The 17,233-nt window shown below is 37.4% G+C and overlaps 1 protein-coding gene across 1 annotated transcript in view; it reads left to right on the forward strand.

The window, feature by feature from the left end:
• Positions 1-3,781, forward strand: part of LOC128738720 (plexin domain-containing protein 2) — a 50,797-nt gene extending 47,016 nt beyond the window's left edge. Inside the window, exons 5-8 of the mRNA XM_053834047.1 lie at positions 31-185; positions 248-320; positions 379-749; positions 2,294-3,781. Coding sequence (XP_053690022.1) covers positions 31-185; positions 248-320; positions 379-749; positions 2,294-2,362 — 668 coding nt within the window. The 3' untranslated portion in view covers positions 2,363-3,781. The remainder of the gene's footprint in view (positions 1-30; positions 186-247; positions 321-378; positions 750-2,293) is intronic.
• Positions 3,782-17,233: the final 13,452 nt, after the last annotated feature.

Genomic DNA, 17,233 nt, shown 5'->3' on the forward strand with positions numbered 1-17,233 from the left:
TACTTAACATTGTTATTTTGTTCGACTTAGGCACAAAGCAGAAAACGATTTACGAGTATCATAGAGTGAATTTCGGGCGTTCGAAGGTTCAAAACAACACTTTGATTACCCTGTACGCTCAGCCTACTTGTTTTAGTTTCAAGGATTGTCAGTCTTGCATGAACCACGAAGGAGCTGAATTCAAGGTTTGTTGTTATTCTTCTTGGATCTTCATTAACAGAGTTTAATTAAGGATTTCTAATTACAGTGCATATGGTGTCCCACATTAAACCGATGCTCCACTGGAGTCGATCGCAAACGGCAAGACTGGATTCAAAAGGGTACGAATTATCATTGATTATACACTGTTTTTTTTTTAATTTTGTCGTTTTGTTTAAGGTTGTGACAAGACCCAGATAATGGACATCTCGGTGTGCCCTGCTCTCGGTCAGAAGGGTAACAACTACGGCGAACCGGTCGAAATCAGTACCGAAGGCAACGAAGCAAACGGTACTTATCGGCACGAAACCGAGATTCAGCTATCGAAGAACGTGAACAGCAAAACGGGACCTGCCGGCTCGGGCAGCAGTGGAGACGACAGTGTAAACAAGGTTCCTGCCTTCCACGCTGCAATGGAACAGGAATCCTCGTCCAGCAGCAGCTTGCTGGTGTCGATGATGGTCATTTTCGGCATCCTGCTGGGCTGCGGTTGCTGGGTGCTGTACGCGTACCGGAATCCGCACACCAAGAGCGGCCAGCTGCTTATCAGAGTGAGTATTGAAATGTCGAGCCTCCGGTAGTGTCTCCAGAACCCAACCCTAACAAAAAACAAACCGTTCAATTTCTTCTACGCTATCACGGCTTTGAAACGAAAGATGCAAAAGGTATCAAAGTTGTTGTTATTGTGATCGTGTGTTGATATTTGCTTTTAATTTCAATCATCTCTCCATATCTCATATTAGTAGTGCCTCTTTTAAGTTCATAAGGTTTCTCGTAGGCTCGAATGCATTCCAATGAGATTCTTTCTGTTATGCTCAAACCCTTTATATTTTTTCTGTGGTTAAAAATGCTTCCAAATGTTAAATTTGGTTTCATTTACTTGATTAGCTCTTGATTTATGCAAGAATTTCTGTTTTATTTTTATGAGAACTCACCCTTCCAGAGTGGGAGGAGTCTCAACCCACCATAGAAACAAATCCTGCTGTCAAAAACTCCGACATTCCAAACTTGGTTCTATTTGCTTGATTAGTGCTCGAGTCATGAGGAAATTTGTGTTTCATTTGTAAGGGAGTCCCCCCTCCTAGAGTAGGGAGGGGTCTCGAACCATCATATAAAAAAATCCTGCCTCCAAAAACCCCCACGTGCCAAATTTGGTTCCATTTGCTTGATTTGTTTTCGAGCCGCGCAGAAATTTCTGCTTCATTTGTATGGGAGCCTCCCCTTCAGAAGGCGGGAGGGTTCTCAACCTATCATAAGAACCTTCCCCGGCCCCAAAAACCCCTGCATACATATTTTCATGCCGACCGGTTCAGTGGTTTCCGAGTCTATTAGGGTCTCCAGACAGACAGATTCATTTTTATATCTATAGTTGTGTTGGGGCTCAGTAGCCAAAACGTTACCTAGTCTGCTTTACGATAAGGCCTTTTGTGAGGGCTAGCTATAAGAATAGTGCTTGCTCGAAGATCGTCATAAAGCGTTGTGTCCATGGACAAATTACAAGTCAACAGACAACGTACAGACACCCGTAAATAGCTTCGGTTTATTCTCAGGGTTCCCCACACCCTCCCCTTTTGTGATTAACTCTGCTTTACCGACGACGAGGCCACTTGCCGGAGCTAGTCATACGAATGGTACTGGCTTGAAGTGCGTGATAAAGCCTCTTGTTGGAAAAACATGAATGAGAAAAGGGGGAATGCGCCGACACTCAAGCACCCGTTTAATTAATAGCGATACTGCAAAAGAACGAAGCGCAAAATACACAAAAACACGTGGCCGATATCACACTAGACGAAAAATAGTGGTCGCAGTGATAATGTCCATACATAAATAATAGTTAACGATGGGAAATAATACTCAACGTTACAAGTTAAAATGTCACAAAAGAATCCCAAACTAGTTATTTTACTAACACCCGAAACTAATTCATACAAATTAACCGTTCCTTTTTGCTGATTTTTTTTAACACCATTTAAAAAACATGTTCATAATCACTCTCACTTGGATAAGTTTCACTCTCTTGCTTGTTCGAAGTTGCTCAATTATTGATTTTGTCATAACATTTTTTCTACAATCCCTACTACAACGTGTACTATAGTACCGTCCGAACAAATGGTCCTGGCGGCGAGGCGAAGCACGCTACACGGCCGCAACGATTCATATGTGAGAACGACACCTTCAGCATCATCCCCAGCATCCGGAGTACCATCGGCCCATGCTGCATCTGGTTAGTCACGAGGAGGAACGCCTGTTGAGCTATCTGTATCAGTTGAACGAGGGCGGCGGAGGCAGCGACCCGACGGGTTCCACCTCCTGCGGCCTAGAGGTTGCCGACTATACGTTTACAACGGAGCTGGGCGACTGAACACGAGACGAGAGGGGGGAGATCACGATAGGGTGAGAGAGAGAGAGAGAAAGAGAGGAGTGGAGTGTGTGCAAGGGATAGTTAAAGTGTGAGCGAGCATCCGTGTGCAATAGTAGTGAGCGCGAGCTTCTTTGTTATGTTTCTTTTTAATTCTACTTCGAAAGCATACTTAATCCCCTCGAACTGAGGCAACGTGCAACGATTTGTGAAATCGAGGGGTACGTCCAGGGATGAGCCCGAACCAATTTTCCTTAAACATCACAGTTTAGTTTTTCCGTTTTTTTATCGTTTTGAAAAAAAAAATCTTTCCTTTAACAATTATAGTGATATTTACACCCTTAATTTAGCAAAAAATCTGTCCAGTTTTATTGGTAAGGTAGAATTGTAAATGTTTTCTTCTTCCATTTAGTTTTATTTCTGCTGTTTTTTTTATATGAATGAAATTGTGTTTTATGATTTGTAACGTTTACTGTTCTTACTTAACAGCCACCAAACTAGTTTTCTACTGTATTTAACTATCGTATACTGTCGCCTATAGCACTTATGGTAAAAAAGCTTATAAATAAAAGTACACGCAAGGAAACGCAGAAAACTGATGTATTTCGCACTTGTGTTGAAGAAGAGAAAAAAAAGAACAGTCGAACATAACTGAAAGATGTGATAGCAATTCTTTTTAGAGACATTAAAACATGTAAGCCTCGGTTTCGGCACTCATTTATCACTAGATTCCGAATTACATCGATTTGCGAGAAGAAAATATTGCCTAGCTACAAAAACAAAAAAAAGAAAACCACTGACGTACACTTTTTTTATATTTATTTACCTTGTTAATTAAAGACAACAACTTTCTGCGCCGAACTTGTTTTGTCGAGCCGAAGGCGGGAAAATCCGAGAATCGATATCATCACTGTTCTAATAAATAGACGATAAGACTATGTGCAAATGAAGATAAATATAGTTATGGTAAATAAGTGGTAACGTAACAGTTTCCTCGAAAAACGAGAACCAAGGACCCTGTACTAATTGCGTTATTTCTTCGAAAATGGGGTACTGAGTAATGAGCGCTGAAAACAAGGAAATTTTTCTAATTTCACGACGATGTTATTCGCCGTATGCTTTTTCGATCTGGAAGTGCAAGTCACACTATGTAAATTTTAGTTTTTATTGGTGTCATTCCTAACGAGTTGCTTCATTAAAATGTTTTTGAGATTATATTGACTGAAGGGTTCTGCATCTCATAGACTCATAGTAGGCTGGTGCCTAGGTATTTTATATGAGGACCTTTTAATAGGATGTGACGTAAATCAAAATGGTTTTCGGTTAATCTACAATTTTCGGGATATGATTTGTAGGCTACGCTAGATAACGGCAAAGTGTTAAAAAATTCTAATTATTCCCAGTATGTGAGATCCTCCATTGGTATGTATATTTCTCAATGATGACCAATTTTAGTACTATGGACGATTGGTAGTTAAAATTGTAGATAGTGTAATTCATGATTTGTTCATCTTCTCTCCGTTCTGTCACCCATGTGCATTCCATCATACCGCCAAGGGTGTGGCGGTACTTCGTAAGCACGCCCCAGGTTTCGTAGCCGTAGAAGATTCTCGGGCATCTAACCTCTGGTAGATGGTTAACTAGGTGTGGCGAATTTCACTCGACCGGGGTGTCTTTCGATGTCGAAGTGAGCACAAATTCCTGCCATAATGCGTTTTTGTACTTCTCTGCTATTGTCTGTCAATATCAGCGGTTACTGGTGAGTTCGTCTACCGTTTCGATTTTGTCACCATAAATCTGAATTCGACTTGGTAGAAAATTTGTATTTATCTGCATGGAACTTTTTTTTTAGCATTTTTTGGCCGATATTCATAATTGAACCCCACACTTTTTCCAGCAGAGATAAAAAGCTGAAACTTTCAGGGAAGTTTTGTTTCAGATCAACTATGAATAAACCACAGAAATGTATTTTTAATTTTGTCCCTATTTCCTGCTACCCTTTGGTGAAAAAAATGCAGAACCAGGGACTTACAGCAGGGTGGGGGGATTGGTATGTAGTTTTTACATAGCTTTGTCTTTGCGGAGAGGTTGGAAGATTAGATGAGTCCACAAATGCTGTCATTGACGTTCCTGCTTTCATCGGTTTCGCCTTTTCCATCCGAGAGCAAAGCTACTAGTTTGAGCTTGCTGAAAATTAGCAAGACCTGTTACGTTTACACGGCTGTAATTTTATTGTATGTAACATCTAATCTTTGAGCAAAAACAGGTTGATTAGATTTTTCCCAATCACCTTCTCTAGAATCGAGAGAAGGGTGGAAGGAAATAGGTTAAAGGCTCTCATGGAACCTTCCAATTGATGATTGCTTAACGAATCTCGGTTACTTTTAAGTGAATAATCCATACGCTTTGATATAGCTTCGAGGAAATGATTGACCGTTTGTTGAAAGGTTTGAATCTTGGTACATAGAAACATACCATTCGATAGCAAGTGACTTCAGCATGGGATTTTTCTCAGGCTCCTGTATATCCTTCATTCGTTCGCAGATTTCAGCATTACCAATAATGACGCCCCTCCTACTAGGGCGAGTTGTACGAATGTTACTAGCCTCATGCCGAATAATAAGTATAACTTGATCCACTTCGTGCTTCTAAGGACGAGGTTGGTGAAGCACAATGGCAAATTGGTGCCGGAGTAGTTCATGAAAAGAACAGATTTTGATTGTCCGGCATCCTTGCGATGTGGTCGACCCACCGTAGCCTTTCGGTTTTTGCCAGGTGTACAATCAAAATGTACCTAAAATAGCCCGCAATACCTTTCGTTCACCAAGTGCACGTACAATATCTTCCGTAAGCAAAGCTACAGTCTCAAGTCCGTAAAGGACTCGGTCTGATTAGCGTTGTACATCATTAGTTTTAAGCGACGACGTGACCTCCTTAATCGAAGCGTCTTGCGGAGGCAAGTGAACCCGACATTCAGCTCGAAAGCATCGTTTAATCTCCTTAACCGTATTATTGTCGGCGGTGACCAGAGATCTCAAATTATGAACTCATTAATGGAATTAAAATTAAATTTCATTTTTGGTCGATACAAATAACAACACTTCCGTGAGAAAATATTGGTTTAGTACCAAACGAGAACCCAAAAGGATTCTTTTCCAATTTTTTCTCGTTTATTCACGACTTCTACTATGGCGCTCGAACATCTAATATTATAAGCGTCTTATTTCGTCTGAAACCAAAACCAGATCCCAGAAAAGACGTCATGTTTCCGTTTCTTTCTAAATGCTGTACACAAAGCTGAAATTAATATATGTGCAACTATACTACAGCTGGCGCGAGCACCTCACGAAAACTCTTTTATCCGGGGCAGCATTGCTGTATCAGCAGTATCAGAATTATCTCCGTTATAGTGAATCTAGATTATCACAGCAAAAAGTTTTTTCGTTATAGACAATTCGCTTGAGTTCCACTGATTCGCACTGATTTGATGCGACGCACGCGGGCTACTGCTAGTAATTTATAATTGTTCCGAATACTATGACCTTTCTTTGGTTGGTTGTATTCGAAGGTCTACTCTTACTCTTTCTAATAACGCCAAAATACAGCAATAATAAATAAATAAAAAAGTAATCGAAAATTGCATTTAAAAAGAGTGTGTCCGCGCGCATGTACTCAGTACACCAGCGCGATCACTAACGTAACTTTTCTGAAATGAAAAAAGTTGCACAAGCGGTCGCGTCGTGTACTGAGTACACTGCGGGCAATAGCTCAAGTTTGCGAAGAGATAGAAGGTTGCGACTTTCGACAAAGTTGCTTATCTAGTTAAGACCCATCCGGTAATATACAACAAAGTTCGGAACTGATTCGCTAGATGACGCTAATAATGAATAAATTAAATTCATTTAGGAATATTTTAGAACCGTAATGAGCTAGAAGGTTGCTATTTACTGCAAAGTTAATTGTAAAGTCAAGACGCATTTGGTAACGAACACTGAAGTTTGGAACTAGTCTACTAGATGGAGTAATTAGTATGGTGAAATTCAATTCATTTAGCGATATTTCCGAACCATGACGAGATAGAAGGTTGATGTTTTCGACAAAGTTGTTTATCAGGTCAAGATACTTATTATGGGAAATAAAATTCGGAATTAAGTCAGTGGTAGGTGGAGATGATGAGAAAATCAAGTTCTTTTTGGAATATTGCGAAACCATGATGACATAGAACACTGCTATTCGCTACAAAGTGGTTTGTGTAGTCAAAACACGTTAGATAACGCATCCTTGTCCTTTCCACCATTGATGGTGTTGTCAATTCCAGCCAATCAACAGCTATTTCTATGGCTTCCATGACAGAAGCAATTGATACGTATTTCGGGAAACGTCTTGCCTGTTTTGTTCAACGCAGATACAAAATGTTGTCTGAAATTAGGAGTGAGAGGAGAGGAGAGAACGGGGAAACAGAAATCTGGCAAAAATCTTGGGCATTACCAAATATCTGGAAGATTTTGAGCTTTGTCGGACATACAATAAAAAATCTGGTAAACTCTAGATGCTTGCAATTATTAACGTGTGCGTGACGACAAAAGCAAAACTATTTGTTTTGCTAACGCGACAACACGACTGAAGTGCACTCTCTTGATACTCATTTGTGTACAGTTTGCTTTTTTCATTGGGCTCGAATACTTTACCCTTTCCTTGTATTACGTGTGTGTTATTTCCTGTATGATATAAGTTACCGTAATAAGAATATTATAGGATTGTTAAGTTGAATAAGTATCATGTATCTCTAGGTGAGTGAATCTCGATGTATATTGTCTCTAAAATATATGTTTTGGGAAAATCGCCAAGAGAATACTATTTGCAAACATTTTGGTGTTCTTTACCAGACCAGATAAGCCATTTTATCATCTATTCGACATAAGCTGAGATATCGCAAAAAGAAATATGATTTTACCAACTGCGACATCGAACGGGACAGTTCCGAATTTAACCGATCATTTTCAAATTTGTCTTGTCTAGACACGCAACTTCGTCAAAAACCGCAACCTTCTATCGTATCATGGTCATGAGATATCATCATAAGATTATAATTTGACCACGTGCGCCACCTAGTGAGACAGTTTCAAACTTTGTTATGCATTACCAAATGTGTCTTGTTCGAACAAATAACTTTGTAGAACACAGTAACATTCTATCTCGTCACGACTCTGAGATATTCCAAAAAAAATCAATTTGCTCGTTATAAGCGCCATCTATCGTATCAATTCCGAATTTTGTTGTGCGCAGTCAGATTGATCTCGTCCAGACAAACAACTTTGCCAAAGACAGCAACCTTCTATATCTTCTCAGTCCCGAGATATTGGAGATTCTAGTATCGAGATTCTAGAATATTTTATTTTGGTCGCCATTTGCACCATCTAGCGAATCAGTTCTCAAACTTTATTGTTCGTTTTCAGATGCATCTTAAATAGATAAACAACTTTGTCGAAAACCGCAACCTTCTATCTCATGCCAGTCCAGAGAATTGTTCGCCGTGTACTCAGTACACGACGCGATCGCTTACGTAACTTTTTTAGAGCGACCGCTCTAGGGTTAATGAATGTAGGGTACGGGAGGGTATTCCCATCACGCTACTAATTTCGGCATACATTACCTTTTTTGGCTACACTTTCCCAAATAAAAACTTTGCCGCTATATAACAATACGGAAACGAATGTAGCACTCATAGGCTTCAATGTGTTATAACTATTTTCATAAAAATGTAAATAATTTGCTTAATTTTATTCAATGAGCACCAAAACCACTGTGTTTCCACTGGCACGTAATCAGGCTGAAAAAACCAGCAGCAATCGCTTACGCGTATCCGCTCTTGATGATGGTTTGGAAAACACACAATTATGATCACGTTTACTTATTCTAGAAACTAAACAGCTGTGAATATGATGTCCCAGAACAATTCTACAGGTATACCTCGATATTACGTACACCTTTGCTTCGTTTAGCGTACGTATTACCGAAATGTACGTACTATCGAATCACAATTTTTGGCTTTGAAGCATTGTTGTATTATGCTTAATATTGCATGAAATTTGCAAATTTTCATACACTTTTGAATAAATATATATTTTAGTGGTATTGATTTGATACAGCAGTTAATTTTTAAATCAATGATTTTGCCCTTTGTCAAGTTTGGAATGGAACAAATAAAGAGTTGCTAGAAAATGTACGTACGAAGCAAAATGTACGTATTATCGAGGCAAAATGTACGTATTATGGAGGGTACGTACTAACGAGGGTACGTACTATCGAGGTATACCTGTACTTCTTTTCATCACGGAAGAACACAAAAATTCCCTTCTGAAATGAAAATATAAATCAATTTTCATTCACTAGCACTTGCAGCATTTTGTTCTTAATTTCAGCATATGGTGCTCTACTTACACTACTACCAATGTGTGAGGTCGTTACTCCTGAAAGTATTCTATCGTGTTGACATAGCTAGTATTTGAGTGATTTGCTTCTGGTGCTAGTGTACGATTCAATGACACAATAGCGCCAGCAGCAAGCTGTTGTCACTACAAAACTAGTTATCTTCAAAGAGCCGGTATATAGACTATACCGACACGTTATCAATCGGTCTCTCTTTTGATCTGTTTTTGAAAAGCATTTAATCCCTGTGCTGGCTATTTCGGCCGGTCGGATTTAAAAAACACAGACACCACTATAGAAAATGGGCTCAATTTAGCCGCAGCGACTTCATCATTTATCACAACTATAACTCAAATTCAGTAGCGTTTTATTAAGACCAAAATACACGCCGATATTCAGTAAATATTATTCTATCAACTGGTATAAAAATCTTGTCTCGAATAAATATATTTTCAACGTAGTTCCTGAGTTCAGGCTACCGCTTAATGGGCTGGAAATACCCACCAGGTTGAGTTTCGATTTTCATGCGAAAATAATTATCTGGACGAGCGTTAGGTAACAAATAGTCTTACTTCTCTTTTTCGTTTTTCATGTCTAGCGCTCTTCACAGATATTTTCACAATTCAGATACACTCAAGTCTTTTTTACACGGTTTATTTTTACGATTTTTGAATTACCGCGGTTTTTTATGACGATTTTTGAATTTAAACGGTTTTTTATGACGATTTTTGAATTAACACGGTTTTTTACATCACTTTTCGAATTAACCCGGTTTTTTCAGCGTTTTTTTAATTAGAGCGGGTTTTGCGATTTTAAATTAACGCGGTTTTTTTACGTCGATTTTTGAATTAACACGGTTTATTTTATGACGATTTATGAATTAACGCGGTTTTTTGACAATATTGTTTGAAGTATCGCGGTTTTTTTAAACGGTTTTTTTACACGGCACGGTGTAAAAAAATACTTGAGTGTGTATTACAAGATTGAAATAAAGCCTGGAAATCACTTTTTTTACCATTTTTATTCATACTTGTCTGTAATTGTACGCAGTCAAAAGTAAACTCTTTTTTTGAGAAAGTAAAGAAGCGTCTGGTGCGAAGAATGATAAATTGGATGAACTGGAAAATTTCGATATATAGACCATTCAAAAATATATTTTCAACACACAATCTTTCGGTTGGTGCCTGGAGGTTTTTTGCGTTTCTACCGGCAACGACTGGCGGTTCTATCGCATTTTAACCTCAGTACGATAACTGCCTATCTGCTCGGCGATAGAAAAAAATGGCAGTCCTACAAAAATAATTACTGTTAGTGAGGAAGCGTGTGGTACATATGGTCAGTGTTAAGTCAGGTCGGACCAACTCGTAAAATGAAAAAAAATGTGTTAATGACAGCAAACGATCAAGAATTTTCCAAGCTACATTTTACTCTAATCAGATAACATAAACAATATTGGAAACAAACAAATTGTTTTCTCTCGAAATCAGCTTTTTGTCACTTGGTTCGGTCACTCGTCATTGATATCGAAACGCTCCCGAGGGCCGGCACTCGCACGCGCATGTGAAGCGAGGGCGTAAGATGAAGAAGAAAAGCAGAAATGAAACAAAATCAGCAGCTATTCGCGTTGACGGGGTTACGGTATTGGCACCTATAAAAGCCTACCATGTGAATGAAGCAAGGATAAGAATTTGTTAAAAAGTGCAAAAAAACAGAAATAAAAACACGTCATATGGGGAGTTCATTGGAGTAAAAAAACATCGTTGAACGCCGTTATCGTGAATACAACCTACTCACGTTCGCAGGCTGCTGACAGGTAACGAGCTATTGGTTTCATGAGCGGACTGTGCAGAACGACATGACGAAGCTGTGTGCTCGCCAGTGTGTTTGTCCTACGCTTGCGATAGTTGTGTAACCGGTGGATGCTATACTTCTCATACCGGCTCGCGTACGGGTTGGCATCGTTTGCTTCTCGCTCGATTTGCATCAGTGATTTTGAAGACCAGAAGTTAGGCTGCATTTGGCCAAGGTTATATCGCCTTATTTCACTCTCTGAACATAGATTAAAGACCCCAACTACCAAAAATACTAGTTTAGATTGAATAACACCTGAAAATAAAGTCATGTGGTTCAGCGGCTGCCTAAAATTTGCAGGACAATTTTCACAAAAATGGCGTTTGTGGAGTTTCTCAAACAAGCCATTCAATTATTAGCTTGATTCGAGTATTTTTGCGATATTTCTCGTTAGAGATTTGCCTAATTCTATATGGACATGTTTCTCCCACTATTTTCCGTATTTTATTTTTACTTGTATGATCGCTTATTTTAAATCCTGTCATATCTGAACTGTATATACATAATGTGTGTTCAAATTGGAGGTTAATTTTCAAATGATGGTAAAAATGTTCCGGCTTAGAAATGAACAATAATATCTCGGATGTGACTACCACCTGCTGCTGTGTACGGTAAGGTTCTATACAGGGTCTCTAGTTAAGGAAAATCATTGACGATCTGTCATAAATAACTGCAAGTAAACGTTCATTACGGTAATATATTTTGTTTTGTTCTGAATGATATTATCTTCTAACTTCCGCATAACTTTCAATTTAAAATTGATTATAATTGTAAAAATGTATTGTTCACTCGACTTATCTATTAATTAATATCCTGTTGTTACTCAGCTATGATCTACGTTGAAGCCATTCTGTATTGTAATATGTCGTTAGACGGCATAAGAATTTAAATTGTTTTAGGTGAAAGTCTACAGGGAAAACCACGTACGTATCGATAGTAAATGGATAGGAATTGAATACCATTTTTTATTAATTCTGGAATTTCTGTTTATTTCTAAATAATAATAATAATAACACCTGGAACAGAAAGCAGTAACAAATGTCATGTGACATGTGCTTCGTTCTAGTAAACTTTAGTCCATGTCACACCAGATGTCCGCTGGAATACCCACGCTCATGTTCGAAAAATATTACGCACCAAATGGGCCGTTCTTCGGGGAAAATTATTACCGAACCACTAATACGGTATTGTATGTAGAAACATGTGCAACGTACTACACACCAGCTGCAATGTAGATCGCTTAGCGTAAGGCACCCTCTAAGAGGTAGAATAAAATCATCCTTTAGAAGAAATGAAACCACCCATTTTTGCTTCAGAAATCAATTCAATCCGAGATCACTATACTAAAGAGAAAAAAAAACACGTAGAGCATTTGTCTGCAAAATCAAACTAACCGCATGCTAAAATGATAGAGTACAGATATTATTGATAACATTTACAAAAAAAATATGCGAACATGCATTGAAATTGTACGCATTTGCATCGAAACTGGTATAGAAAATAAGTTTGGCACTCTTCAGACACCCTTTAAAATTTTCTAGGAACTCCTGAAACTTACTAAATCAGCACAAGTGCGTCAAACTAATTTCGCGCATGATTTACTTACTTACTTATCACCGATAGCAAAATTTTCCAAATGCATCCTAGCGTAACCTTAGCGAGAAAAAAAAGGCACAAAGTAGACGAATCGATATGCCTATGTTGTTTAGTTCATTCCTGTCCCTTTTTATATAAATTATAGTGCCTTACAAAACGATGGAGACGAAAACGTGTTAATCCATCGTTTTTTCTTCATAGAAAGCATTTTAGTTTTTTTTCGAAACTGTACGCGAAAACGTGACCAGGAAGACCGTATCGTTAATTTTATAAACTGTAGCCCATGGGAGAAAAAATATTTTTTACTCGTGTTTTTTTAATTTGGGCTGGAAGCTGCGAACAATTCCGATTTTAAGTGGGGTCTGACCTCACACCTTGTTTAACATTTAAAGACATTTCCAGTATTGGAATTGACAGGTAAACAAACTAGCTTCATAGCACCCTTCGATAGTAAATTTCAATGAATGGTTCGCTTTTCCACCGATAATCATTATCATTTTATGGTCTGAGACATTTTTTTTATTTACTATAACGTTTTTCATCTCCGTTTCGAATATCCTTGAAAAGACGTAATTCTGGCAGTTTATCTTCTTTTGCCTAATATTTTACCCAAATAAATAATTGTTTTGTATATTCTCCTCATTCGACTAACGGTTGCAAACAGTATTAACGATTCGAGTCTTATTTTCTGTAATTTTTGGCGAAAGAAAACGGAAAATCAATGCTTGCAAGGAAACTTAAAGGTTAAAATAAATTGTATATCAATACTGTCACATTTACTAAGCATCATTAAATGTATCTCCACAGATAAACATTTGGTTAGTAAAACGAAAATAAAACAAGAAAAACTGAGTAAGAGGGAGAAATAACTTATTTAAAATTTCAAGCTTATTAATATCACATTCGTTCATAAATCACATTAAATCGTAGCCTTAATAGCAGGCCAAAGCCGGGCAACTCGCGCTGAATCTAGAAGTCAAGAAGTCGTTTCGACTTAACTCTGTTGTTTGTCGTCATGATCATAATTCGTAGAAGGTTCTAGAAGGTGAAACATCCTCCTTTCTTGCACCCTGAATAATGGTGAATGACCAAATGGTCCAAACTACATTGAAATAAAAAAAATTGCACCCTAAATGGCGATGTTAAATAGCTAGTCGAAAAGTTTGTCAGCTTTTCTCAATCCTCTATGTGACTCGAAAAGTTCTGCCCATGATTTGCGATAACCGTTCTCGATCGACTGCATCGTACGCTGCTTTGAAGTCTGTGGCACTCATGTTATTTTTTCTATATCCGGCAGATATGAAACTCGCTCTGTTCTCGGTCACGAATTTCCTGTTTAATGGTAGTAGAGGTCTGAATAGGATTTGGAAGAGTAAACTGTTGAATGTGTATAAAGTCGACGATTGCTATCTATTCTCTCTGCGCCTTTCGGCCCACCAAATTATACAGAACCATATAATCTCTCTAAACTAACTTGGGATTGGGTATTTACTGAAGCAGGTCTACGTTATCGTCAGGTCTCGTTGTTAACTGTTCGTCCTACCAATATATCGTTGCTGGGGAGACATCCGTGCAAGCTACACATTTGCTTCTACTATTCTATGCGCTTGCACAGTGGTTCAAACAGCGAAATACGTGATTGTGTGATATTGCGCCGAAACGAAACGGGAAGTTTTTCGCATGTAGTGTCTTTAGGAACATTTCTTGGTATAACAGGTACCTTCTTGTGAGAGAAATCTTTGGGTGATTAATTCCCTTAAAAGTGAGATATGAAATTTATTTTCTCGTATATTGAAGATGCAGGTTTGGTACTTTCGGCAAAGTTGTAGCAAACAAACAACTTTGTCGAAGACACTATACTTGTATCTCTTCATGGAAATTATCTATTGAAATATCTATGAACTATATAAGAAGTTCGTCATTGCTTACTATAATGAAAATAAAAAAATAACTTTTTTGTGTTAGGAAATATAGACATAGTTTCTTCGAAAAAGTTATAAATATTATAAAAACAAGCAGCTTTGCTGAAGAAATAAAATTTCTATCTTTATCGAATGCTGAACTATAGGGCATATTCTTTAAAACTTCTTTAATAATTGGTTTTCAAACTTAACTTTTGTGAATTGCATTTTACAAGAATACATTGTTCTAGGCAATTATCGAAGCTTTCAAAATACACGTTTTTGCAGAAGACCGCAAATGTCCTGGACCTTTACTTGCTGAGTTATCGCATATTCAAGCTTTAAGTTTATGAAATCAGCGCTTCATCTTAAAGTTTACGTCGAGTACTTTAAACTTATATGGGTTCCACTTGTCCCCAACCACCCAAATGAGAGTACGGTAAGCATTCGTTTTATGTGTTTCGCGTTCGCGAAAGGCTCGATACACGATCATTTTTTTGTGTTCGTAGATAGACACATGGTTTCTTCGGCAAAGTTATAGAAAATATAAAGATAAACAATTTTGCTAAGGAAATGACATTTCTATCTCTATCGAGCGCAGAGCTGTACAGCATTTTCTTTGGAAATTCTTTAAAAATAAGTTTTTCATATTTAGCGTATGTTGGTTGCATTTTACAAGAGTATATGGTTCTAGGTGATTATTGAAGGACTCAAAATACACATTTTTACAGAAGATTGCAAATCTCTAAGAGCTTTCCTTACAAAGTTATCGCTTATTTAAACTTTATTTTTCTTCAACTTCACGAGCCAGAAGCGATAACTCGGCAAAGTTGCTTGTTTTTATAATATTTACAACTTTTCCGAAGAAACTATGTCTATATTTCTTAACACAAAAAAGTTATTTTTTTATTTTCATTATAGTAAGCAATGACGAACTTTTGACAGTTTTAGGTTAAGGGGAATATTCATACGAACAAAAGTGCTGAAAATTATAAATGATCGAATGAAAGCAAAAGATACTAGGAAAAAAGTTCCACTTTTCGCTCTTTTGGACCACTGTGAAATGGTGGCAGATCAAACAACCCATACTTAAAAGTATAACAAAAAAACCTGTAGAAGCAAGTATTTTTCACCAAAATAGCTTAAAATTTCCGAAACTTCAGAAAATAACACGTAATAATGTTCTACAGAAACGTTGATTTTAACAAGATAAACAACTTTCTAGAACACTATGAACACGTAAAAGTTGACCAGAATAAGTCAGGGGTAAAAACTGTTTTAAAGGGTTTGTCCACGAATAATGCTTCATAGATAATTTCCATGAAGAGATACAAGTATGGTGTCTTCCACAAAGTTGTTTGTATTGATATTTACTACAACTTTGCCGAAAGTACCAAACCTGTATCTTGAATATACGAGAAAATAAATTGCGAATCTCACCTTTAAGGGAATTAATCACCCAATGATTTCTCTCACAAGAAGGGGCTTGTTATACCAAGAAATGTTCCTAAAGACACTACATGCGAAAAACTTCACGGTTCGGCGCAATATCACACGATCACGTATTTCGCTGTTTGGACCACTGTGGCCTGGAATGATTGGAGTCGATCACTTTAGCCACGCCAAAGTTTAAGTCCAATTCTGTTTCCATGTTCAAATTGAAGTCCAATATCAAGCCTAAACTCTAGCTCAAACCCAAGTTTAGTTCCAAGTTCAAGACGCAGAATCATGCAATGTACCATTTTCCCACCAGGATTTCTTTCCACATTCATAGCAATAGAAAAACCGATTCCTGTCTGTAACATTATCTTCTGAAACTGGACTTTAATTGGTAGTGTGACCGTGGAAAGTCTTTAATTAAAACATTGTTTAGCATCCATCATATTCAAAACACTTCTTTTTGGTTTTAATGTACTGTTTATTTTTTTGTTTTCTTTAGTTAATGTTCATTATAGTGTGCTACATGCTATAGGTTGTAGTAGTTCCAGAAAAAGAATAATTTTACTTTGTCTTTTCCAACATTATCATCATTATCGTCATCATCATGATCTCTAATCTGGCGGCGGCTAGTAGTCAGACACCTCGTGACTGCATGAGGCGTCTGTGAGTATCTTATTCTTGCGTTAATTAGTGCGATTAAATCGAAACGGAATTAAGGAAAATGATCGAGTGAACATATTGCCGAAAAGTGTCCGAATTTTATTGGTTTGTAGGTTGTAGAGGGAAGAATTTTTTTTGCTGTTACGAAACATTTTGTCTAGTTTTTTTTATCTATCAAATGACAGTAACCAATATTGTGTATTGTTAGCACTTGCTAGTGTGTTATAATGTTTTTGTTTGTGATTTTTATCTAATATCAAAGTAATCAGCTTTCAAGTTTTTATCAATATTAGTAGAGAAGTTGTTTGATTCTATAACCCATCTTTTGTTTTGTTATATTTCCGTTATAACCTGGATTAAATTGATTTATACATTGACAGTTCAGTTCTGACACTTTGTCATTCCAAATTATTATCTCTAACAATTGTAATTGTTTGCCAATGAGGAAAATTTTGAAACTAGATTGAAATAATTAACGTTATCAGGCATTACCGAGAGGACGGAAATTCAGGAAACGGTTTTGTCTGTCTTTAAAAATCAATAAATTTCCTAGTGAAAATAACGCTATTCCCTAATAGATGTGCAAATCGATGTAGTTGTACTTATGAACAGAAGAAAAAAACAAATTACTTTCTGCGTACAAAAGTTGAGCTAGTTAAAAGTTAAAACGTTGAATTCTCCGTATTCTCTGACTGTGTTGTACTTGACTTCGACAAACAAACCGTCTATATGTATGTCATACATTTCTCCAGGCAGTTTAGTACTTCGAGTAACATTTTTTATTTGCTGACATTTTAAG

This window comes from Sabethes cyaneus, chromosome 2, assembly GCF_943734655.1.
Source record: "Sabethes cyaneus chromosome 2, idSabCyanKW18_F2, whole genome shotgun sequence".
Taxonomy (NCBI): Eukaryota; Metazoa; Arthropoda; class Insecta; order Diptera; family Culicidae; genus Sabethes; species Sabethes cyaneus.